General features: G+C 39.6%; 2 protein-coding genes across 5 annotated transcripts; both read right to left on the minus strand.

Moving 5' to 3' along the window:
- Positions 1-342: 342 nt before the first annotated feature.
- On the minus strand, positions 343-3,856 carry LOC119490047 (tubulin alpha chain-like). The gene is made up of 4 exons (XM_037773223.1): positions 3,704-3,856; positions 2,783-3,005; positions 2,247-2,395; positions 343-1,399 (listed from the first exon to the last, which is right to left on the minus strand). The coding sequence occupies exons 1-4, from the start codon at positions 3,704-3,706 to the stop codon at positions 419-421; spliced, it is 1,356 nt and encodes a 451-aa protein (XP_037629151.1). The 5' UTR covers positions 3,707-3,856; the 3' UTR covers positions 343-418.
- Positions 3,857-6,914: 3,058 nt separating this feature from the next.
- rps21 (ribosomal protein S21) lies at positions 6,915-15,048 on the minus strand. 4 transcript variants are annotated; one of them, XM_037773296.1, is made up of 6 exons: positions 14,941-15,038; positions 13,975-14,057; positions 11,756-11,819; positions 9,322-9,393; positions 8,013-8,068; positions 6,915-6,980 (listed from the first exon to the last, which is right to left on the minus strand). In XM_037773296.1, exons 1-6 carry the CDS (start codon positions 14,995-14,997, stop codon positions 6,971-6,973), a joined length of 342 nt encoding a protein of 113 aa, XP_037629224.1. In that variant the 5' UTR covers positions 14,998-15,038; the 3' UTR covers positions 6,915-6,970. The 4 variants fall into 4 exon arrangements, with proteins under 4 accessions (XP_037629224.1, XP_037629226.1, XP_037629227.1 ...); XM_037773298.1 differs by having other exon boundaries at positions 14,867-14,981; XM_037773299.1 differs by lacking the exon at positions 14,941-15,038 and adding an exon at positions 14,850-14,874.
- Positions 15,049-26,139: the final 11,091 nt, after the last annotated feature.

Genomic DNA, 26,139 nt, shown 5'->3' on the forward strand with positions numbered 1-26,139 from the left:
AATGTGTATCAGTCATGTTAAATGTTTATCAGTCATGTTAAATGTGTATCAGTCATGTTAAATGTGTATCAGTCATGTTAAATGTTTATCAGTCATGTTAAATGTTTATCAGTCATGTTAAATGTTTATCAGTGGTGTGAGCAGAGTAACTGTTCCACTAAAAACTGTGCAAACCAGTTTGATACTGCACACGATGGCAGCATGCATTTAGCATCAGTGACAACTAGAGAAACAGAAAAACACAATCTGCACTGCTCTATTAAAAATACTGTAACTGTACTTCCTCTCTGTGGAGTGTATTAAAGACAGTAAAACATTAATACAGTGGAAGAAGTTATTTTATTTAAGTGCACATCAGTTTAACTCTCCATCCTCCTCCTCAACGAACACACACACACACACACACACACACATCAGTTTAATACTCTCCATCATCCTCCTCCTCATCCTCCCCCACACTATCGGTTCCAACCTCCTCGTAATCCTTCTCCAGAGCCGCCATGTCCTCTCTGGCCTCGGAGAACTCTCCCTCCTCCATCCCCTCGCCCACGTACCAGTGAACGAAGGCCCTCTTGGCGTACATCAGATCAAACTTGTGGTCGAGGCGAGCCCAGGCCTCTGCGATGGCGGTGGTGTTGCTCAGCATGCACACGGCCCTCTGCACCTTGGCCAGGTCTCCACCAGGAACCACAGTGGGAGGCTGGTAGTTGATGCCCACCTTGAAACCAGTTGGGCACCAGTCCACAAACTGGATGGAGCGCTTGGTCTTGATGGCGGCGATGGCAGCGTTCACATCTTTGGGCACCACGTCACCGCGGTACAAGAGGCAGCAAGCCATGTACTTGCCGTGGCGAGGGTCACATTTAACCAGCTGATTGGCCGGCTCGAAGCAGGCGTTGGTGATTTCTGACACCGTTAACTGCTCGTGGTACGCCTTCTCAGCAGAGATGACCGGGGCGTAGGTGGCCAGAGGGAAGTGGATGCGGGGATACGGCACCAAGTTGGTCTGGAACTCCGTCAGATCGACATTGAGGGCGCCGTCGAAACGAAGGGAGGCGGTGATGGAGGAGACGATCTGACTGATCAGCCGGTTCAGGTTGGTGTAGGAGGGACGCTCGATGTCCAGGTTCCTGCGGCAGATATCGTAGATGGCCTCGTTGTCCACCATGAAGGCGCAGTCGGAGTGCTCCAGGGTGGTGTGGGTGGTCAGGATGGCGTTGTAGGGCTCGACCACGGCGGTGGACACCTGGGGAGCTGGGTAGATGGAGAACTCCAGCTTCGACTTCTTGCCGTAGTCGACGGACAGACGCTCCATCAGCAGGGAGGTGAAACCGGAGCCGGTGCCACCTCCGAAGCTGTGGAAGACCAGGAAGCCCTGGAGGCCGGTGCACTGGTCAGACTGAGGACAGAGAAGGAAGGACACTGATCACACATGAGAGAAATGATTTACCCTGAAATAGAGAGCTGAAGTCCCGCCCCTTCCTGTGACCACCATGGGACCTGATTTCAGAAAAGATATGAACGGTAGTCAACGGAGAGAGACAAATATGTTTATGATCCTGTTTGAATCGCTCCACGAATCACACAGATGATGTTTATACATTTAAAAGATCATTTTGTAAGTTCAGAAAGTCTCAGTTTGTTGTAAAACTGTTGAAGTATCCGATTGTGAAAATACGTCATTAGAAAGAGGACACACCTAAAAGTGTGGTAGAGACGTCTCTCTCTCTCTGAAGCTACGATGTCTGAGTGTTTCCTGCTGGGATGAACTCACACCAGCAACACGTCTGATCCTTCTTTCTCTTCCTGACTGATAAAAAGACCAGGAGTCTCTGATGGAACACATCAGGTCAGATAACGGGTCATCTGGGACTGGAACAGAGCGAAGTTATCAGGCTAGTGCTGGTGATGTGTGTTGTGTGAGACGAGAGATGTAGTTCACTGAGTGGTTTCACACTAAACTAAATGATACGACAAACTGAGACTTTCTGGACTTGATAAATGATCTTTTAAATGTACAAACATCATCTGCTGATTCATGGAGCAATTCAAACAGGATCATAAAAATATTTATCTCTCTCCGTTGACTACTGCTCATATTTACTCCAAAATAAAGTCCCATGTGGTCCACGACTGCATGAAAACAGCAATACAAATTTGAAATACCACAATAAGGTTTGTGCATTAAAAAGAAAAGAAAAGTATAATGTATTAGGAAGGAACTTGGCCTGCTGTACTTTACCCACCAGTTTGCGGATCCTGTCCAGAACCAGTTCAATGATCTCTTTGCCGATGGTGTAGTGTCCACGGGCGTAGTTGTTGGCGGCGTCCTCCTTGCCAGTGATCAGCTGCTCAGGGTGGAACAGCTGGCGGTACGTCCCAGTGCGCACCTCATCTGGAGAGACAGATTACAAATCAGAAATCACTGGAGGGTTTGACTTTATGAAATAAGAGGCAACTTACGTCAGCTACGTTTAATGAGAGGTGTTCAGGTGACACAAGTGGTGAGGGCTGGAGACTATGGCCATTTGAGTATTGGACATGAGGTAACCACAATCAGGGAGACAGAGACAAGACATTTCACCAACAGATCCCTGTTATTCAGACGAGCTTCCCCTTAAAACGTCATCAAGTAGAGCCCTTAGAGCCTAGTGAAGTTAGTTTTGCAGGTCTCAGAGTTAGAGGAGCCCTGATTGTGTTCAGATTGGGCTCACCTGTGGCTGCTCTCAGAGCTCAATAAGATGATGGCAGACATGAAGGACTTTCCAACCAGAGGGCTTACCAATGACCGTGGGCTCCAGGTCGACAAACACAGCTCTGGGGACGTGCTTTCCAGCTCCAGTCTCACTGAAGAAGGTGTTGAAGGAGTCATCTCCTCCTCCGATGGTCTTGCCGCTGGGCATCTGTCCGTCTGGCTGGATCCCATGTTCCAGGCAGTAGAGCTCCCAGCAGGCGTTGCCAATCTGGACACCGGCCTGACCGACGTGCACTGAGATACACTCACGCTGGAGGACAAATGGAACATTACAGCATTACATATTGCCAGACATCTATACGTTTTAACCATGTCTAATGAGACACTTCAGACAGCTATGGTCCAAAGGCAGGAGTGGGTGATGTGTGGGGGCGGGGGGGATAAAGGACTCTTTGTAAAGAAGCAAGATGCAACAACATCATGACCAAGTCATCTGACACATGCTGCCCATTTATTTACAGTCTTAAAAGGAATCATCAGACACACAAATAGCTGATTATCCACGCAGAACATATGATTAAATGTCATGTTAAGAACATATATAATTATTACATTAGATATCTGTGGAGGGACATTATCTTAAGTCTTCCAAAACCAGACAGACCTGTGGTCATGTTTTTCATACACATGCAGCTTTTAACACCAGTAGAGCGGTTTCAGTGTCTGATTCACTGATTTTATTAGAAAAACCTTCAGCCTTTCACACAGACTGGAGAGGCTGGTAGGAACTTTACAAATAACATTTAATCTATAGGCTCTGCCTTTTCACACCAATCCTTTGAACTGCAATTTATATTAAAAAGCACAATTAAAACATGAGGCTTTGTTAGTTAACTAAGCCAACGTTAATGCTGATAAAGAGTTAGTTTAAATTGATCATTAACTGACTAAATGTGGGCTGTGAGCCTGGTTAGATCAGGAAGAAAGCGTCCGATGTTCCATACTCACCATGTTTCCTGAAGCTGTGTCTGAAGGGGTTGAACTGAGGGATGAAGAAGATGATTTAACTCTCACAGCTGAGGGATGAAGAGGCTGGTTGAAGTGAGGGATGAAGAAGTTGAACTGAGGGATGAAGAGGATGAACTGAGGGATGAAGAGGATGAACTGAGGGATGAAGAGGATGATTGAACTCTGATCTAACTCTCACAGCAGTGCTTCAAAGGCAGCAGAGTGAGATGCAACAACTGAGCTCTGTTAGGGAGGCGAGGCTTTTATACTCGGGAGAGAAAAGGACAGCTGAATCTGATTGGTCGAGTCACAAGAGCTCCTTTCCTCTTGGTTAAAAGAAACTTTGTCAACGTGGGCGCCATATTGGACCTGGCAGGAATGGCATGTAACCTGTAACCTGTAACCTGTAACCTGTCTGTAACCTGTAACCTGTAACTTGTAACCTGTCTGTAACCTGTAACCTGTAACCTGTAACCTGTAACCTGTAACCTGTCTGTAACCTGTAACCTGTAACCTGTAACTTGTAACCTGTCTGTAACCTGTAACCTGTAACCTGTAACCTGTAACCTGTAACCTGTAACCTGTCTGTAACCTGTAACCTGTAACCTGTCTGTAACCTGTAACCTGTAACCTGTAACCTGTCTGTAACCTGTAACCTGTAACCTGTAACCTGTCTGTAACCTGTCTTTAACCTGTAATCTGTCTGTAACCTGCAACCTGTCTGTAACCTGTAACCTGTCTGTAACCTGTAACCTGTAACCTGTCTGTAACCTGTAACCTGTCTGTAACCTGTTACCTGTAACCTGTACTACTAGTATAGTATGAGGTTGTACTACTAGTATAGTATGAGGTTGTTCTACTAGTATAGTATGAGGTTGTTCTACTAGTATAGTATGAGGTTGTACTACTAGTATAGTATGAGGTTATACTACTAGTATAGTATGAGGTTGTTCTACTAGTATAGTATGAGGTTGTACTACTAGTATAGTATGAGGTTATACTACTAGTATAGTATGAGGTTGTACTACTAGTATAGTATGAGGTTATACTACTAGTATAGTATGAGGTTGTACTACTAGTATAGTATGAGGTTGTACTACTAGTATAGTGTGAGGTTGTACTACTAGTATAGTATGAGGTTGTACTACTAGTATAGTGTGAGGTTGTACTACTAGTATAGTATGAGGTTGTACTATTAGTATAGTATGAGGTTGTACTACTAGTATAGTATGAGGTTGTACTACTAGTATAGTATGAGGTAGTACTACTAGTATAGTATGAGGTTGTTCTACTAGTATAGTATGAGGTTGTACTACTAGTATAGTATGAGGTAGTACTACTAGTATAGTATGAGGTTGTACTACTAGCATAGTATGAGGTTGTACTACTAGTATAGTATGAGGTTGTTCTATTAGTATAGTATGAGGTAGTACTACTAGTATAGTATAAGGTTGTTCCACTAGTATAGTATCAGGTAGTACTACTAGTATAGTATGAGGTTGTACTACTAGTATAGTATGAGGTTGTTCTATTAGTATAGTATGAGGTAGTACTACTAGTATAGTATGAGGTTGTACTACTAGTATAGTATGAGGTTGTTCCACTAGTATAGTATCAGGTAGTACTACTAGTATAGTATGAGGTTGTACTACTAGTATAGTATGAGGTTGTTCTACTAGTATAGTATGAGGTTGTTCTATTAGTATAGTATGAGGTAGTACTACTAGTATAGTATGAGGTTGTACTACTAGTATAGTATGAGGTTGTTCCACTAGTATAGTATCAGGTAGTACTACTAGTATAGTATGAGGTTGTACTACTAGTATAGTATCAGGTAGTATTACTAGTATAGTATGAGGTTGTTCTACTAGTATAGTATGAGGTTGTACTACTAGTATAGTATGAGGTTGTACTACTAGTATAGTATGAGCTTTCTGTTTTGGGGGTGCATGCCAAAGCTCTTAATTTTCGTTTCCTCGCTCCTCGATCCTTGCTTGAACCGGAAGTTGTTCTGGTGCGCCATCTTGAAGACCGTCCCAAAGCTCTTATTTGTGCATCGAGGAGCGAGGAGCGAGGAGCGAGGAGACACCAGTGTATCCTCCATGAAAGTCTTTTACCGAACGACACGCCCCCTTATTGGATATCAGTTACTGATTGGACGCTGCTGCTGATAGACACGCCCCCGTATTGGATATCAGTCACTGATTGGACGCTGCTGCTGATCAGACTGATCTGATAACTTTACCTTTCAACGTCACTGAGTTTCATACCAGAGTGAAGACAGATCACAGATTAAACATTTTATAGTTTAGTTGTCTTCTGATTCACCATCTAGTTATAATCTGTGTTAACTGAAGCTCTGAGCAGCAGCAGAAGGACCTGCAGTATCTCTGCTTCTCACAGCGTCAGTGAAGCAGCCTGACACTGAGGGGTTTATCTAACCTGATAAACTGACTTAAAATAACTTTCTGCATTTATTAGAATGATTTTTCTTTTCATGATCTGTTATTTCCCCCGTTAACTTTTATTAATGAAACTATTAAAGTCAGAGAGAGAAGGAGAGTCTGTCTGTCAGCAACAAACACCTTTACATCATTTATCCTCATTTCCATTCAGTCACATGAGGCTGATGATTCCTGAACGTCGGTTTGATATGAGTTACATCATTTCACTTTTCCCTTTAGCCTAATAAATAATGTCCAGAGTTATTAAATAATGAACTCACAATCAGAATATCAATAACTACAGACGCTAATAATGAATAAGTAATATAAAGAGCACGTGTCTTTATTAGTACTAGTACAGTTCAGACACAAACAGCTGTTAAAGCTGACTGACAGCTGATCCAGATGTGATCAGCTGCTGCTGTCATCAGAAACGGATGTGGCTTCACGTGACTCTCCAGAGGAAACGACGTTCCTTTGCTCTTAAAACGGCTTTCCTCGTTTCCTCTCTCCTCGCATGGTTTCCTTGCGTCTCTCCATGCTTCCCTGGTGGGAGGGACTAAGACGCAAGGAAAAGACGCAAGTGAGGGAAAGGGGGATGCAATTAAGAGCTTTGGCATGCAGCCAATGACCAGAGAACATCACCAAGTTGGGAAAGCTGTTGAAAGGTTCCAGTGAATTAAAGCTCGGGTCTAAAACCCAGACAAGACAGCTGCCTGACACATTTAGAATACTTCATTTAAAACAAATAACAATGACAAAGAAAGTTTTTTTTTTTTTTCATTTTATTTTTTACAAAGTTTCCACTTCTCCAGCGTCACACTTAGAGGGTCCTGTGAAACAAAAGAGGGAAAGAGGAAGGGAAAATAAGCGTTAGTTGTCAACTGATAACAGATTTTAACTAATTTAATTTATACACATCCTGCCTGGATTTGAGACACTTTTTTCCAACAGCGTCCATTAAAAGGTGAAATTCTAGAGTGTTCAGAAGTTTTAAATCAAAACATAGCGAGCGGATGTATTTTTACTGTTACATTGTTAATCTAAACAGTTCGTTTTTAGTGTTTTCTCAAATCAACAACACAACTTGCAGGAGAGAGAACACCGGAGCCATCCTTAATGTTAAGAGTGACACCTGTGCTTTTTATTGTCTGCTGAGAAAAAGGCCTACATATCATATTTCCTTATTACACGGCACTGTTGAATACTCGATTCTGATTGGTCAATCACGGTGTTCTACAGTGTCATTTCTTTATAACAGACCGTTGCCATGTATAACAGACCGTTGCCATGTATAACAGACTGTTGCTATGTATAACAGACCGTTGCCATGTATAACAGACCTTTGCCATGTATAACAGACTGTTGCCATGTATAACAGACCGTTGCTATGTATAACAGACCGTTGCCATGTATAACAGACCGCTGCTATGTATAACAGGAGGACCGTTTTGGTGTCAAATTATTGATTTCTTTAGTAAGTAGCTGTGTGATAAGCAGGATAATGTACAGCTAGCGGGTCATTCAGTCAAATTATGCCTCCTCCACACACACTCCTTCAAAATAAAAGCCCCATTTAGTAACTGTATCTTAACAGTAGGCTCACAGTGAGGCCTATCATACCTCTTTCTTATGGAACATTATTGTACCAGTCGGGGTTTCTTTCACAACAATGATGGACTCGCTGTACATTATCCCTTACTTCATTATTTCCAAAAGTCTGAACTTGAATTGGTTTCAATGTAACATGTAGTTCAGATAATCGTGACTACTTGTTGGTCATCCGTGTTCATGCTTATATATTTTCATATCTATAAAAAATGGTAATTCTGCCATAGTTGGGACATTTGAGAACAGATTCTTACTTTGCGACAACAGTGTCATTCTTTGCCAGCCTCAGGATGGAGTCATCAGACTCGCCCTGTAGGAGGAAAAACAAAGATCTGTTCAGACAAAAGCTCTGTGTTTAGAAGACGATCTCATGGCAGAGGCAGGTTCCCAGTAGAGACCAGGGAAGTCACCATACCACACATTTAGTATTTCATACCAATACCAGGGAAACTTCACGATTCTTGATACCCAATTCGATACCAAGGTAAAAAAATAAAAGTAAAACAATACATCCCATGGTTTTCAACATCCACTCCTTTATTACCGTTGTCGTACTGGTTTTTGTTAAGAAGTTAAACAGGTCATAATTATCTATTTAATATTGCTGCGAAAACATGTCCTTCAAACAACTGGATTTATTCCGCGCCAACAACTAAATTTTACAAGATTACGTTTGAACGCATCATGACAACGTTGGAATTTACCTTCATAAAATAACCTTTTTTTAAAGATTGTTTTATTGGCTTTTTGCCTTTATTTGATAGTGACAGAGATAGTTGTGAAAGGGGGAGCGAGAGGGGACGACAGACACGCAGCAAAGTCGGATTCAAACCCAGGCCGCCGCGGTATGGACTCAGCCTTGGTACATGGGGCACGCGCTTTACCAGGCGAGCTACCAGGGCGCCCCCAATACTCATCTTTACAGAGTATAGCCTGGATAAATCATAGTGTACGGCACATCCCGTTAACGTTTGCCGTTAGCTCCGTGCAGGACTGTGCAGCCGTGACAGGACAGTATTTCTACAGTCAACGGCGTTCTGGTGATGATAGAAAACATGTTTGGTTTCCTGATAATGCTACATTGTGAAAAACAAACCAGCGTTGAAATCAGCAGGAGAGCTAGTTAGCGTTAGCTGTTAGCAGCCGATTGGCATCGTCTTGGTACTGAAGTATCGGTTGTCATGACATCCACCAACACACTCAGGTCAAAGTTTCCACTTCAGAAAAGCCGTCAAACTCTTAATAGAAGAGTGAAAGAAACTGCACATCTACAAAAATAATTCTTTACTAGAAACTAACTACAGCTGAAATTACTAAAAATTCCAATTCATGTTGACCTTGATCCTAATTCAATTTAAGGGTTCCAGAAAAAACAAAACCTGTGCTAAAAAAGTACCTACTGACAAATTCAGAAAAAAAGAAAATACGAGTAGATTTAAAACCTACAGTATGTGCTGTGCGATGTGACGAGCAGATCAGAATAAACGTTCCTAAAACACGCTTACTGATGAGTGACAAGTAAAGTGATGGATATTCTGTTCATGTGACGGCGGTGACACTTACCATCCTGCGGATGGCGCCACAGATGGCGTAGGTCTTGAACTGACCATTGAAGCGACCGGTCACCTTGTCCACCTGCAGAGGAAACCAGATAAGAACATCTATAAAGTCCAAAACAACCGTTACACATGGGACACATGCAGGTTTTCTGTTTTTATAAATATTCAAGTCCTTCACATAAAGATATGTGTAAAATCTTTATCCTCTGACATCGGGGGGGGGGGTTTCACAAGAAGGTTGCATCTTGAATAATTTACAACAAAACCACTTACAAATCTGAGAAGGTAAAGTACCAGTGTTTCAGCAGCTTAGAGAACATTTTGAAAACATTTACCAACTTTTTGCTGCATTAAAAAGGTTTACACTTGAATTGTAATTTCTGTTAATCTTGAAGACGTTTAACCAAGTTGCTGGTGTATGATTTATTGTTTTAATAAATAAAAACCTGATAATTTTTAAGATTTTTTCTACCAAGTTGCTGGTGTATGATTTATTATTTTAATAAATAAAAACCTGATAATTTTTAAGATTTTTTCTACCAAGTTGCTGGTGTAGAATGTATTCATTTAATAATAAATAGAAATTCTGTTAATTTTTAAGATTGTTTTACAGCATACAGCTCATTAATTAAACCCTGGTATCGGATCGGTACTTGGTTCCGGCCGATACCCAGGTATCTGTATCGGGACTAAAGAAGTGGGATCGGTGCATCTCTAGTCACTGACGGGAGAAATATACCTATATCTAATAGATGGAAGCCACAGCAGCAGCATGTTAACATGTGATTTATAATAAATTGTTTAACAACTGACCGATTGGGACAATAAGTGGATTTTGTCTCAGATGACTCATCGACTACGTTCACAATGATGGCCACAATGACACTAATATTCTGTCACGGTTCTATTAATTGCCAACAAAACTTTTCCAATATTATTCCCGTTTCCATGGTACGGAAATTAAATAGTCCAGCTTCACATTGTTACAGCGTCAGTTTTTCCCTCAACTATTCAACCTCACTCCCGTTGTGTTGCTGTGGTTTACTCCTGTTGCCAACTACATGCAAATATTTACAACCAGCAGTGAGTCTACAGTTTGTTTTACAGCTATATACAGAGTCCATTCAGACAGTAGAGCGTGTGTCACCAAGCTAGTGGACGACCTTATTGCCAGTTGCAGGCTGTGGTATAAAAACGGATAAAATTCACAAATAGGGTGCAACACATCTTCAGTAGTGTGACTGAAATACTTTGACCGTATTACGGTTAAAGCTAACAAAATGTAGACATTGATCTCGTGATAAACATCTTTGGAGGTCCGGTCAACGTTGCCTTTTTAACGCAAGTAAAAAGATGTAATTGTTTCTGGTTTTGAAGAACGGAGAATGAACGGTTTGATCTCAAAACCAAACCTTTATCCTGCAAAATTCTGCAGCAGCATGAATGGAATTTTTGGTTTATGGCTCAGACTCTTTCAGCTTTGAGAATTACAAATCAGTTAAGAAGTTAATTAGACATATACATTACATATAGATACAAACCCACTTTTTCCAGGTGTGATTTATGATTGTATTCAGGCCAATGTGGTACACCATAGCTACTTTTATTTGTTATTTTCTGCTTGTATTTAAGGATAAATGCTATTTATTGGGCCCGATGAATTATCCACTGACAATGGGAAATTTATATCATGTATTATTCTGAAAATTAAATAAGCAGCATTTATACACTCCGATGCACCTTTGAAGTTGGTTTGCGATCTGCCAACAAACACAGAAGAAGAAGAACAATAAAAGGCACACGCTGACTAGAGAGCCAAACATGTTGATAGTGTGGCTGTTTTTCACAGGTTCAGAGGAAGACAAGATTGCAATCAGTTTTTTTGATGCACTTTACTATAAAATAAATAAATGAACATTTGAAGAGTCAGAACTGTTCTTTGTTTTAACAAGAGTGATGTCAGTTAGATTTAGTTCGGTCAGAGCTATGGAATATTTAATCATTCATCTTTACTCACAACATCTTTCTTACCCTCAGGTGTGCATAAACTACAGGTTATGAACTTTTTAAAATACAGAAATGTGAAATTATCAGTTATGTTATCGGTATTGGCCATGAGAAGCAGGTAATTATCAGTATCGGCTGAGGAAAATCCATATTGTGCATCTGTAGAGTATTAACATGAAACACCTAAAAGTGACTTCAGCTGAATGAAAAAACAAGGTTCAATATTAATTTATACTCAGCACATCAAGATATCAATAAAGGTATTGTTGTGGTCTTGATGCCAAGTTTTATTAGTATTATTTAAAATAACTGATATTAACCATCAACACAGCATGTCCACTAGAGGCTCAGTCTAGACACACTGGTGTAGTTTCATGCTTTTCTTTTACATATGACAGGATAAACTTTAAAACTGAAACTCCTTATTTTACCTCAGCAATGTTGATCTGGATGGAGGCGTGGTCCTTCGCTCCAATGATTCTGTTGCTAGCAGAGCTGCAACACACACATGCAATACTTTAATTTAATGTTCATGTAAATGAAATGTCACCACCATTCACAGCCCTGATACTCTGCAGAACAACGCTTTCAGCTGCACCTCAACCCAATCATTTCTACCGTCACTAAGATAGCAGGCTACTTCCCACAAATACTAAATTCATGTTTATCCTCTGAATGTAACGAAGTACATTTACTCAAATACAGTTCTGAAGCACAAATTCAAGATACTTGTACTTTACTGGAGTATTTCCATTCTCTGCTACTCTATACTTCTACTCCACTACATCTCAGAGGTAAATATTGTACTTTTTTTCTCCACTACATTTATCAGACAGATGTATTTACTTCCTGTCCAGGTAGAACCAGGTATCGCCAGATGTGTTGATGTTGAATGTTTGTGATAAACAGAGATGAAGAGTAAATTCTCTTCATCCTCGTCCTCCTGAAGCTAAATAAACTCTTTAAAAAGCCTCTCGGATCAGCTGGAAAATGCATCGTGACAAAGCTGAAAACAGGCCGACTTTTTAGAGATACGTGGTTCTCACAGGACAGCGACGCCATAAACACATGATGATCTTATAGACCATGATGCATTGCTGTAGATTAAACTAGCCAGGATATATAAAGGAGTCAAAATGCAACATACACATGAATGCAGCAGTAATATTAATACATCAGATATATGACTGGAAAACACTGACGGGGAACATTTTACTGCACTATGACTAACTAAAACTTTTACTATTCATACTTTAAAGTACATTTTGATGACAACACTTGCATATTTTTATTCAAGTAAGCTTTTGAATGCAGGCCTTGTACTCGTAGAGTATTTTCTGCAGTGTGGTATAGGGATGTCACGAGAAGCGGTACCAAGTCGATGCCAAAATTCTAAAAAAGGGACGGTACTCTTTTTCTACAGTACCGAAGGAACCGTACGATGCCTGTAACGGTCGTTGGTAGGGATGTGACGGTGAGGAAAATGATCCCACCAGTAAATAAATTTGTGACAACACCGGTGTCACCGATTACACTGGACATTTTACAAGAAGAGATGACAACATGTGCAGAGCTGACTCTGGTCTTTACTGTCGGGTGGCAGTGTGTCTGGCCTCTCCGGTAGAGCTTTTGCTGCGGGGCTTTGCTGCGGGGGTCTACCTGGCGCTGCTGCTCCGTGCACACCGGTTGTGACGGCTCCATCCGCCTCGTGGCAATTATCTCATTAACGTTATGGTTCCCTTGTAGCATTGGGATTAAACCTGAAATATTGCCAAATAGGTGCGTTTGCTTTTCGCTTCGACAATAAATCCTCTGCCTCCTGCTCCTACTACTCTGAGCTGATGGACCAGATGCATTCACGGTCAGTATGTAGCGTCCGTCATCTGATTGATAACATGCCGCTGATACGCCAAAATGAACAAAATGGGTCAATTATTTTTATTTATTACTTAAAGGCTACATGCCTCTGTTTTTGTAATGTTCAAATGTTTTTAATAAAAGAGTGCGTGTTGAATTACAGTACAGGGGATTTATTATTGTGTTGTTTTTTTGACTGTGGTATCGATTTGGTATTGAGAATCGTGGAAATTCACTGGTATCGGTGTCGACTACTAGATTTCGGGTATCGTGACATCCATAATCATCACTGAGACTGAGGTGAAAATTATTGTGGTAACTTTCCTAGGTTGCAAAATCCTTCTTAACACAAAGAAACATCGTGGCGTATCGTCTTGGCATCTAATATTTTGTTTTTTATTGTGAGTAATTAAACTTGACATGCGTCTTTCTCACTTCAGTGTAATGGAGTCATCACAGACCGAAGTGATTTACCGACGCTGTTGATGTCTCCTATCTCTTCTTTGAGCCCGTCTGAATCTGCCTGACCTTTGCCTTGAGGGTACGTATGCCTACTCAAAGCCTACATGCCTCTGTTTTTGTAATGTTCAAATGTTTTTAATAAAAGAGTGCGTGTTGAATTACAGTACAGGGGATTTATTGTTGTGGTTTTTTTTGTACCGTGGTATCGAATTTGGTATAGACTACTAGATTTCTGGTATCGTGACATCCCTAGTGTGGTACTACTAGTTCAAGTAAAGGATCTGAATACTTCTTCCACCTCTGACACAATACAAGAATACAAGCCTCTTACCATTTACGTGGGACGTAAAGGTCCACAAATTCACCAGCGTCGTTCTGCATGTTGACAGGTTGAACAGGTAGTCGCCTACAAATCTGAAAGAAAGAAATTAAAGCGAAAAACAGAAATCAGAGAAGCCGACGAGTTTTACTTTAAGATTCAAAATTCACTTTACTGTCATTTCACTAAGTATTTATATACACAGAAGAAAACCAAATATTGTTTCTCCCAGCTCCAGTCAGTGCATCAAACAGAGAATAACTCAGTACTGGTTTGTTTTTCTTTCCTGGAGCTGCTTGCCAGGTTCGTATCGTTTAGTCTGTTACTCTAATGGTGATCTATCAATGTGGAACCCCACCCTATAGAATTATGCTTAAATACCAATACAAAAATTGATCATAAAAAAATGAATAAGTATTAAAATTAACAATAAAAGAATAAAATGCGTTTCAGACACATCTGGATGTTCAGACCAGCCAGCAGACTGTTCACATGTTCACATGTTCACAGGCGCTTTGCAACACAACTACCTAAAGATATCAAACATATAAACATATAAAAGAGCACATTTATTCAGCGAGTCTAAACAGAAACCATCAGAAACCATCAGAAACCAACAGAAACCATCAGAAACCAACAGAAACCATCAGAAACCATCAGAAACCATCAGAAACCAACAGAAACCATCAGAAACCATCAGAAACCATCAGAAACCATCAGAAACCATCACTACAGGCAGTTAGCACGTTAGCATGTTAGCTCCTCAGTTAGCATGCTAGCTCCTCCCGGCCGCATGCGGCTGCTCAGAGACTCAACTAACATCCGATATTTACACACTATTTCTCCCTTTAACTGCATCCAAACCTCCTGTACAGCTAAACAGACACCTTAACGGCGGTATTACTGCAGTAGATCTCGGCTGTTTATGGAAGAAGACGAGTTTTAGATGTTTTAGAGGAGCGCTGCTCAGACACGCACCTTCAGGACTGATGGCCGACAGGAAAGAGAGCGCTGCTGACCCGGAACTAGAAACATGTCCGTCTACATGTTGTTGTTGTTGCCACCTGCTGGCTGGATGCTGCTACTACAACCACAATCACCTGCACTCAATGGACAGAATACTTGAGCCTTAAGCTCGGAGCACATATACAACGTCAGGAGCATGTGGTGGCTGCGTGATGCACGCATCTGGTGTGAACACATTGATAAAGTTTGGGGTTTAAATCAACACTCCCTGCTTTCAGTCAAAGTAAAAGCCCTCAAGTGTTTTTTCTGTGGACAGAATTCCTTCATTTGTTAACACAAGGCTTTTATTAAATGGCCATTAAAAGTGAAACACCAGATGCATGTCTGGTGCTGTCAGCCCTTTCTTTCTAAATAGAGTTTGCCTTTTAATGGCCATTTAATTTCATGATAAATGTGATTTATATTTATTTTAGACAGAGAAAGGTTAAGAAACGTGTGTTAATTTGTAAATAATACTAATAATCCACCATTAAAACTCATAATGTGTTCATTCATTGAGCTCTCCAAGTCACTGCATGTTCTAAAACACTGTCTGGCACATATTTCAGAATAAAAGCCCTGTGTTACAAATTAAGGAATTCTGTCCATAGAAAAAAATGCTTGAGGGCTTTTATTTTGAGACGAAAGCAGGAAGGGTTGATTTAAAAATAAATCTTTACTTTTTTTTCTTCTCCGTAACATATTCTACAGATAGACATCGAAACTGTAGTAAAGTCTTGCTGATATGATGTCAATATACAGTCACTAGATCACCTTCACTCTCTGTGACATATTCTACAGATGTCTAGACATGTAAACTGTATTATTGTAGCTGATATGATGATAATATGCAGTCAAGATCACTTTCACTGTCTGTTGTTGTTGTGAATTGCGCTTGGCTCGCGTCAAAAATAGGCGAGACCTCTATTCTATAAAAGAGACGCATGTCTCATGCGGGCAGTGTGGCAGCTCTAACCTGTTAACAGGTACGCCGAAATAAAAAACAACAGGTAATGCAGCAGCCACGCGCTGCTGACGTTGGATGTGTGTCCACCACTTTAGAGGGACTATTTGTAACTTTCATAAATTGCTTGTTAACAGCTTCACCTGTGTCCGTTAAGTCAACTAAAGTCAGCGTCCTGTTGCTGGCGCTTGTGCTCGCTCTACATAGACATGAAGGAGCATCACTCAACACAGTGAGGAGACACACGTCAGCTAAAAGCACAATATCACTCTATATTTCAGCTGCTTGGCAGTAATGTTAGCTGACCAGACCAAGGTCTCTCCATGAATCAATGCTGATCCTAGTGTTGGCTTTGAGGCTGAAGCAGGAAGAGAAACGTTATCGCCTCCGACCGCAGCCGGAGAGAGACACTGGCACCTGGTCGGAGACGATAACGTTTCTCTTCCTGCTTCAGCCCCGCTGCAGGAAGAGAAACGTTACCGTCTCCGACATGGTGCCGGTGATAACGTTTCTCTCTGCGGAGCCCTGTCACTTCACAAGACACGGGAAACCTCTGTTGGTCTGGAGGAGCTGCAGCAGTTATTTCTGCACAAACGTCCACTGAACATTCACTAGATATTCTCAGAGCTAAACTAACTCTTCTGCAGTGTAGAGTGAGCAGCATGCACGTGAGAGGTGGAGAGAGAGAGAGAGAAGGAGCACGGTGTGTGAGTGAAGGCAAGCAGGCAGAGGAGGAGAGATTCTGGCCACAAGCGAGCGCGAATGTGTCCCAACCCGGTACATTTATACGCTTAAAAAGTTACAAACAGTCCCTTTAATTAATTGATAAAATGTGAAATAAATTGATATTTCTGTTTTTTTGTTTTGTTTTTTTTTGTATTTATTTATTTATTGATTCCCTCGAAGAAATGTGTAAATAAAGAATACAGAAAATAGATCTGATAAAGTTTGGGGAACTAAACAAGGGGCGAAATGCAAAGGGAAACTCGTGCATAAATAAATAAATGCATAAATACATAAATAAATACATACATTTAAAAATAAATATAAAATAAATGCAAAAATAAATAAATAAATACATTTAAAATTCAATAAAATAAATGCATATAGATATAGAGTAAATAAATACGGGGGTTCATACAAAGATAAATAAACGAAGAAGCTAATTAAAACAGAAATATCAATTAATGTCACATTGTATCTATATGATATATTCATCTATTTATTCAGTCATTTATTTATTTATTTTTTTAATTTTGGCAGGTTCCGTCCTCCATAGATAGGTAGAATAATAAAAAAAACTAAGATTATAGAAAATTAACAATAATAGAAAGATAACAATAGAATAGACAAACGTAACATAAGTAAATATAGAATAATAATGGAAATGGAAATTTGTAATTTAGTTGAAGACAGTATTTCAGATGGGAAAAACTGAATGTAAACAGGATGTAGTATGTCTATGCATGATGAGAAGTAATATACAGTATGTACACAGAGGCGTACAGGAATGTGGTTGAACAGAGAAGTAATAAGTGTGTGTGTGTATATATATATATATATATATATATATGTATACACAGAGGTGTAACAGTTTGTAAAACATGGGTTGGCTGATGAGGTCTGGCTCACAGTCGGCGTTCTGAGTCATCCCAAAGGTATTGGATGGGGTTGGCGTCAGTGCAGACCAGTCAGGTTCTTCTTTCTGGACCGAGGGGGGCGGCTGTGGCTCAGAGGGTAGAGCAGGTTGTCCACCAATCGGAGGTTCGATCCCCGGCTGCTTCGGGTCACATGTCGATGTGTCCTTGAGCAAGACACTTAACCCCAAACTGCTCCTGAAGGCTGAGCCATCGGTGTGTGAATGAGTCTTTAGATTAGATCCTGATGGGCAGGTTGGCTCCTTAGCAGCCTCTGATATCAGTGTATGAATGTTTGTGTGAATGGGTGAATACTAACATGTAGTGTAGAGTGCTTTGAGTGGTCGGAAGACTAGAAAAGCGCTATATAAATGCAAGTCCATTTACCATTTACCGAGCCATTGTCATGTTAAAGTAGATATGGGCCTCCCCCGAACTGTTGCCACCAAGCTGGGACCACACTATGGTCTAAAATAAAGATTTCTCTTCATTAGAACTAAGAGGCGTAGCCCAAACCATGGAAAACAACCCCAGTACACAAAAGTATGTGACATCATACCTTCAGCTACTGCATATAGTATATACAGTAAATATGTATATATATATATATATATATATAGTAGTACATATAGTAGCTGTTTCTAAGTGACTGATACAAAAAGTCCAAACATTCTGATTATACTTGAATTTAATAAAGTTTATTAAGAGTACAATCAACTCAACAATGGTAACATTTTATAATGCATATAATGCAAACAAAAATAAAAATATAGTTCTCACATATGTATTGAACACACATATTCTGAAAGTATTAAGTTGTTGTTATTGCACATTACATGATATGCAACAAAAGTGTGATATAATGCATACTACATCTCACAAACAGAGGGGGTTTATCTCCACAAAATCGGATTCCCCCCCCCGACGACATCTGTGACAAAAACACAGCAATTTACGAAATTTAATCTCATGTAAAAAAAACATGTTATAGAGTTAATTCATGTCACTGACATACATTAGGAACTTCAGCTATTAAGGTTTCTAAAATGAAATTAGATTTAGCCTGACATAAAGGACGGGGTTTTATATTATATTATATTATATTATATTATATTATATATATTGTATTAATTGTAACAAATATATAAATAAATTAGATCTATGCATACCTAATACAAAGATATATGTCCTACAACATGAATAAATATAGAGGTACTTTCAAGAGCTCAACCAAAATGGACCAAAGTTGTGTGAGACTGAAAAAATAAAACATAGAAAAAAAATCTATTGTTGAAAAACACAGCATATGTCATAATAATATTCCAGATATTATGTTTGCTACAAGGACTACGACTTTTAGTCATTGTTCGCTGACACATGTACACCCGACAGCCAGTTTGAAGGGACACTTGCACCAGACGACACCGCTGCCGTTGCATATCTTCTCGTAGACTGAAACCTGGAGGAAGATTTCCTTGGCGGTCTTGCCCTCCACTTTGCAAGGCCTGCAATGAGCGTAATCGATATGTTGAGGCTCTCTGTCTAATTGCGTATTCTCCCTGGAAAAGAAAAGGAAAAGAAAAATGTCTATCAATAAATGGAGGTGTACATGGAAGCAGAATGCCAAACGGTTGAAGTTATGGAGGACGGAACCTGCCAAAATAATAAATAAATAAATAGATAAATAAATAAATAAATAAATAAATAAATAAATAAATAAATAAATAAATAAATAAATAAATAAATATGCAATTAAATGCACCAAAAATAATATTAATAACAGATGTAGGCATTAATTAATTGACATTAAAGACAAAACTTACTATAGCTAGTTGAATAATCATTTTATTATTATTTTACACATATTCTGAAAACTTTTAGATAATGTTTCATTAATTATATTTGTTCATAAATCTAAATTTAAAAAAAAATTCTGACAAACAGTTCACTAATTATTTTACAAAAAGGACGTGAACATTGTGTAGATAAATGAATGAATCTCCCAGAGAAGCTGGTGATGGAGAGGGAAGAGCGGAGTACCCGCAGCTTGAGAGAGAAGCTCCGGTACTCAAGAAAAGGTCCCGGTACGCCGAAGAGTAAAACGTAGAAGTGCCGGTACTGCGTAACGGGGGAGTACCGGCCCACTTCCTGCACTGATTTGAACCACTTCTGTCTGAGCATACCCCGACACTTAGAGCTGTTAGAAGCTTAAGATCAATTTCAGCTCTGCAAAGTAACTCAATTACTTTTACCCCAAAATATCTTTTAAAAGAGCCCTTTATTAACTTATACATAACTAATCAGAGAAAATATTCAACAAAGTAACTCTACTTGTATTTGAGTAAGATGTATATAACAACAGAACGAAGACTCACATGAGATCCCAGGGTGCAACTGAAGAGTCATGGAGGTCCGACACATGTTTGAAGTCTGACATTTGATGTCCAGCAGTCCATTCACAACCATCACTACATTTAGGTTTCATTTGCGGGTCACAGACAGGTGCACTCCACACCGTCCCCATCAGTCCCAGTAAAAGCTGGAAACAAACACACACACAGATTTACATTAGAGACACATTATCAACGTCAAACAGCCAGCTGAGATCCTCAGCTCCTTCAGCTTTCTGTCTTTGTGTTTCCTATCTGACCTCACTATCAAGCACCAAATAAGAAGCTAAAATGCCCTCAAAACAGACCTTTAATAATAGTCATATTGTTTGGAAAATATATGAATTAATTTTAAAGATGAATTTTGCAGTCAAAATTATTCCTAGAAGGTCATTTCCAAAAGTCTTGCACGCTTTTATTTTTATGGTGTCGTATCAGGGCTGCTGCTATCGGGACCTCTGACCTCTCTTTGGAAGCATACAGTCTAACACAAAGAATTAATACTACCAGCACATAAAGTTGATTTGATTTAGACTCATCACTCAGACGTATCAAACTCTTAATCTGTCAAATAAATCTGTAAAATCTTTGATGGTACTCACCATTAGAGCGGTGGAGTTCATGGTGATGAGTAGAAGCAAATGCCTTGAAAAGTTGAGTGAAACCTGAACTGTCCTTCTGTCTATTCTGTTGGATGAACTCTGGTATTCTCTTTCTCTGAGCTGTCTATTCTGTCTCACTGAACCTTGCTGTTTTTATATGCTGTCCTGTCACAGCAAGCGGTGACGAAAGAGCATTTGCATCAAGGGAAAAACACTGGCAAACATGGTGGACTGCAGCCAAGAGTTATATTACCATTATCTCTTTTTTGACTTTCACGTGTGACTCCTCCAATTGTGGGTTTGTGTTTTTTTGTTTTTTTTTCATCTCTCATCCCTGGGTTTCGCCTCATGCATAAACCCAGGGAGCTGTGGTTTCCCTATTTTTATTTGGGTTTCAGTGAAACCTGCTGCAGCCTCCAGCTCATTAAAAAAAGTCATACACTCAGTGTAGTACATATTAGGGTTTAAAAGTCAGTAAAATGGCTTATTATTACACGGCTGTGTTGAATACTCGATTCTGATTGGTCAATCATGGCGTTCTGCGTTCTGTAATGTCTCTATAACAGAATGTTGCTATGGGCGCAGCTCTGGTGTCGGACCGTTTTTGTGGCAAAATGATTGATTTCTTCAGTAGGTAGCCGTGTAATAACGGGGATAATGTACAGCTAGCTGGTGATTGTTGTGAAATAAACCCCTTCAGGGCGATGAGAGACCTTTGCGTCGGGGTGCAGCATCGTCCCTGTCGACCGGCTCGCCGTTCATTATCCTCTTACTTACTTTCTGATGAGGTCTTACTTTCTACCCTATTACTAAATTATTTGTCAGAATCAGAATCTTAAAATACAAACCTGCACTAAGCTCAATCTTCTTATCTTATCATCCATTTCCCTGTTGGGAAAAGGCAACATTTTATATGATATAATTAGATTTTTCTATAATCTCTAGACTCATTTTTTAGATGCATGTTTATTTGAATGACATATTGTCTGATCTCTGTATAATAAAACAGACAGACAACCAGACAGAAAGATTAACAGAATGCCTGTCATACCTGTTTATCAGTGAAGGAGTTAAATTGAGCACCTGTACGTCATCTCCTGATGGACCGATACCGTGAAACAACCGCAGGGAATACTAAAAGATATTATGGCTGAAGGCATGGTAGGGGATCCCACAGTTACTACAACAATGAGCCAATGCTTCCAAGGAATTTGCATGGGGAATCCTACACAGGGGGACGCCCACGCATGCAGGAGGCTATCCCCATGGCACCGCCAAGCGTGTGATAACCAATCTGCCGCCTACACAGTCTCATGTGCGAGTCCTGTTTTGTCTTCAACTATAGCTTATGACATTTTTCTTGTAATATTACGACTTTTTTCTTGTAAAGTTATGACGTCATGACTATTCTTTCTTCTTGGTATTTTACAGGGATTTGGAAAGTTTTAGATTTTTAGTTTTAATACATTGACTTTTTCCAGCACTCAGATGAGTCCCAGATGAAATGAAATGAGTCCTTCATCACAAGCCAGCTGTATTCAATAATCGCTTCCTTAGGATTTATATTGACATCTAAAGATCTTGAGTTCTCACTGCTCGTGCGGAGTGAGCTGCTTTTTCGTGCGGACCCGAGGATTAGTTATTTCACAATGCGGATTAGTTTCATCAAAGATTGCATCACATTATTGATGAAACTAATCATGGCGATGGAGTAGAGTTACCACCAGAAAGAAGGTGACGTCTCAGACTGATGCTTAAATTGAGCAATGATTACTTCATCATCACATACAAGAGAGTATAGAGGAGTTATTTGCTTTCTTTTAGTCATAATCCATTGGGCAATTCTGCCAAACCGCAGACTATGTTCTGCCAACATTCACGTCACGATTCGACTCAACATGACTTACTTGGATAATGCTGCTCAAGACGCTTTCAGACGTTTTCCGGACGTTTTGTTATCTTTTTTGCTGTCTTTTGTTCTGACTCGAAGTTGAAGGCTGTTTGCACTGACATGCTTTGATGTTTTGGGCGCTCCGCTCTCCTTAAAAGGAGCAGTGTGTAGGATATGGCGGTATCTAGTGGCAGATTGCAACCAACTGAAACCTCTCCCGTGTGCCGAGAGCGTAGAAGAACTACGTTGGCCACGCGAAAATGCGAATGTCCCTCTCTATAGAGCCGGGTGTTGTAAGAGTAGCGTAGGTCATTTGGAGCAGAGCCAGTGCGTAGAGTGTGGGAAGTGAGTAATGAAGCGAGAGAGAGAGAGAGAGAGAGAGAGAGAGAGAGAGCGGCGGCTAAAGGAGCGGGTAACGTTATCGACTCCGGCCCAAACAGGAAAAGTTAACAGAGTTTGGTTTGTCCTTTCTGGGCTACCGTAGAAACATGGAGGACTCCCTATGTAGATATAAATGTTTCATTCTAAGCTAACGAAAACACAACGACTCTCATTATCTATTATTTATTATATTTATTATAATATTATTATATATTATATATTATTATATTTATTTATTATTTAGTGATTAAACACTAAAGAACACATTATTATTAATATTATATTCCATTTCTGCCAATAGCTCCCCCTAAATCAGCGGTCAGCAACCTGCAGCTCTTCAGCTCCTCTCCAGCGGCTCCCTGTGGATTTATACAAATGGAAATATATAACTGTTTTTTGTTTACATTTACATTGTTATTTATCATTGTTGTAGGTCTATGGAATGACGGTACGACGGAGTATTAGGGCCACATTGAGGAGAAAACATAAATCTGAGATTTAGAGAATAAAGTCAGAATATTATAAAGGAGTAATTTTACGTGTTATTTTCTTTTTTTCTCGTAAAGTTATGACTTTATTCTCGTAATATTAAGACTTTATTCTCGTAATATTCAGACATTTTTCTTGTAAAGTTAGGACTTTAGTCTCGTAATATTAAGACTTTATTCTCATAATATTCAGACTTTTTTTCATGTAAAGTTATGACTTTATTAATAACTAACTGTTACACACTGGTCCTTTTCTGGGAGCACAGAGAGCCAATATGATGCAAACTATATATCATTTTTGGGTCAACTATTCCTTTAATGTTGTCAATCACAGGTCTGTGACGGGACATGAAATCTGGTGTTCTGAATGAAAGTCGGACACCCAACACGGGACCCCTGCGAGCATATTGCATCTTGACCACTGATTTATAACTTGACCTCAACACTGAAAGTTGTGGCCGTTTCTCTCTCAGCCAGCGAGCATCTGTGTTAGTCCTTAGTCCTCTTGCTTTACTCACTTCACCACCCGGCATTACTGCTTTTTGTTGGCAAGATAAAACACATTTATGTTGACAGACAACAGGGAACACAAGATAATACAAGAAGAAATATAAATAGATGAAGCGATGAAATCAGGTGTGGGCAGCTATTATTACAGATGGAGGAAGCGAGAGAGAGCAGGAACAAAAGATGGTCACACAGCATGGAAATTATATTCCACCGTGTTGTTGTTGTTGTTGTGGTTGGATTCTCCATCATATACTGGGTAGTGATTCTAATTTGCATGTGTCCATACAGGGACTCCCTTCACACACACACACCCACACACATGGAAAGCAGGCCACAACACTTTATTACTGTTTGGTCCTTGAGTCATGCACTGCAGACTTTAGACTAAAATAAAATCATTTAAATACAAATATGGAAATAAATAAATGGTCCCTGCCAACATTAATCACTCAGTGAGAGTGTTGGCTAGCAACCAAGGCACCCGCACATGACTCAGCTGAGTTTTCATTCTAGAGGCTTCAGCATGAACCAAAGTTACACATTCATGTTGCTCAACTTATCACTTATTACTCATCAAGACTACACAGCGCCGATGAAGTGGGTTGTTGGGGGAATTCTCAGAAGTTCACAGATACTCTGAGGCCGGGGTCAGCAGCCTTTACTATCAAAAGAGCCATTTTAGGCATCTGATCATTGTGATGAAGGTAACACAGTTTATAGTCTAAGTATATAGTATATAAGTCTAATGCAGTGAGGGCCAAAGAGACAATGTACTACGGAGTATTAGGGCCACATTGAGGGAAAAAACATCTGAGATTTACACAATAAAGTCAGAATATTACAAGAATAAAGTCAGAATATTACGAGAAAAAAAGTCATAATATGACGAGAATAAAGTCATAACTTTACGAGAAAAAAAGTCGTAATATTACGAGAATAAAGTCGTAACTTTACGAGAAAAAAAGTCGTAATATTATGAGAATAAAGTCATAACTCATCATTAAAAGACTGATAATAGGGTATAATGTGCAGGAATTTGTTAGTAATTTCTCAGTGCCAGCAACCCCTGGGGCCACAGTACTATTTTTGATTTCAACGTGGCAATGTTTTTTTTAAATGCAAAGCAAAGAGTAATTACACTTCCATTCCACTGTCCTGCTCCCGGCTCCATGAGGTCATTATATCTGCAGACTGATTCATCTTCCTTTCCTCATGATTGTCTGTACAAAATGTACCAGCAAAACATCAAAAAGTTGTTGAGACATTCTGAACCAAAGCGGTGCCGTCATTAGCACATTCTGACGTTAATTCTTGTGTACTTTGAGGAAGTCACAAGTTTATAGTCTAAGTATATAGTATATCAGTCTAATGCAGGAGGGCCAAAGAGACAATGTACTATGGAGTATTAGGACCACATTGAGGGAAAAAACATCTGAGATTTACACAATAAAGTCATAATATGATGAGAATAAAGTCATAACTTTACGAGAAAAAAGTCATAATATAACGAGAATAAAGTCATAACTTTACGAGAAAAAATACATAATATAACGAGAATAAAGTCATAACTTTATGAGAAAAAAAGTCGCTATATTTCGAGAATAAAGTCATAACTTTACGAGAAAAAAAGTCGCTATATTACTTTGAATAAAGTCATAACTTTACGAGAAAAAAAGCGTAATATTACGAGAATAAAGTCATAACTTTACAAGAAAAAAAGAAAATAACGTAATGTAAAATTCTTACTTCTAGGTCTTTCACTGTCTTTCTTTTAGAAGTTCCTAATGTTTGTATTGTATCGTTAAGATAAACCATTTAAAATGTTTCTTTCTCATCATTAAAAGACTGATAATAGGGTATAATGTGCAGGAATTTGTTAGTAATTTCTCAGTGCCAGCAACCCCTGGGGTCACAGTACTATTTTTGATCTCAACGTGGCAATGTTTTTTTTAAATGCAAAGCAAAGAGTAATTACACTTCCATTCCACTGTCCTGCTCCCGGCTCCATGAGGTCATTATATCTGCAGACTGATTCATCTTCCTTTCCTCATGATTGTCTGTACAAAATGTACCAGCAAAACATCAAAAAGTTGTTGAGACATTCTGAACCAAAGCGGTGCCGTCATTAGCACATTCTGACGTTAATTCTTGTGTACCTTGAGTAAGTCATTACAATAACAATCTTAACTCGAGCAGCATGTGACTCAAAGTGTAAAGTCTTCATCTGCGTTTTCCTACTCAGCCGTAGCAAAAAAGCAGTGACGTAGGTTAAGAGTTAACGTTAGCCGTTTGGAAATAACTGAAAGGGT

This window comes from Sebastes umbrosus, chromosome 6 (assembly GCF_015220745.1).
Source record: "Sebastes umbrosus isolate fSebUmb1 chromosome 6, fSebUmb1.pri, whole genome shotgun sequence".
In the NCBI taxonomy this organism is placed as follows: Eukaryota; Metazoa; Chordata; class Actinopteri; order Perciformes; family Sebastidae; genus Sebastes; species Sebastes umbrosus.

What these genes read in the sequence shown, in the direction of transcription:
- LOC119490047 (XM_037773223.1), bottom strand. An exon ending in CCTGGAGCCCACGGTCATTG is followed by an intron (nt 2,396 to 2,782) that starts GTAAGCCCTCTG and finishes CTGTCTCTCCAG; the next exon opens with ATGAGGTGCGCACTGGGACG. An exon ending in TGGACAGGATCCGCAAACTG is followed by an intron (nt 1,400 to 2,246) that starts GTGGGTAAAGTA and finishes CTCTGTCCTCAG; the next exon opens with TCTGACCAGTGCACCGGCCT.
- rps21 (XM_037773296.1), bottom strand. Translation starts at nt 14,997, where the DNA reads ATGTTTCTAGTTCCGGGTCAGCAGCGCTCTCTTTCCTGTCGGCCATCA. An exon ending in TCCAGATCAACATTGCTGAG is followed by an intron (nt 9,394 to 11,755) that starts GTAAAATAAGGA and finishes TTTCCTCTGCAG; the next exon opens with GTGGACAAGGTGACCGGTCG. An exon ending in GTGGCGCCATCCGCAGGATG is followed by an intron (nt 8,069 to 9,321) that starts GTAAGTGTCACC and finishes TTCCTCCTACAG; the next exon opens with GGCGAGTCTGATGACTCCAT.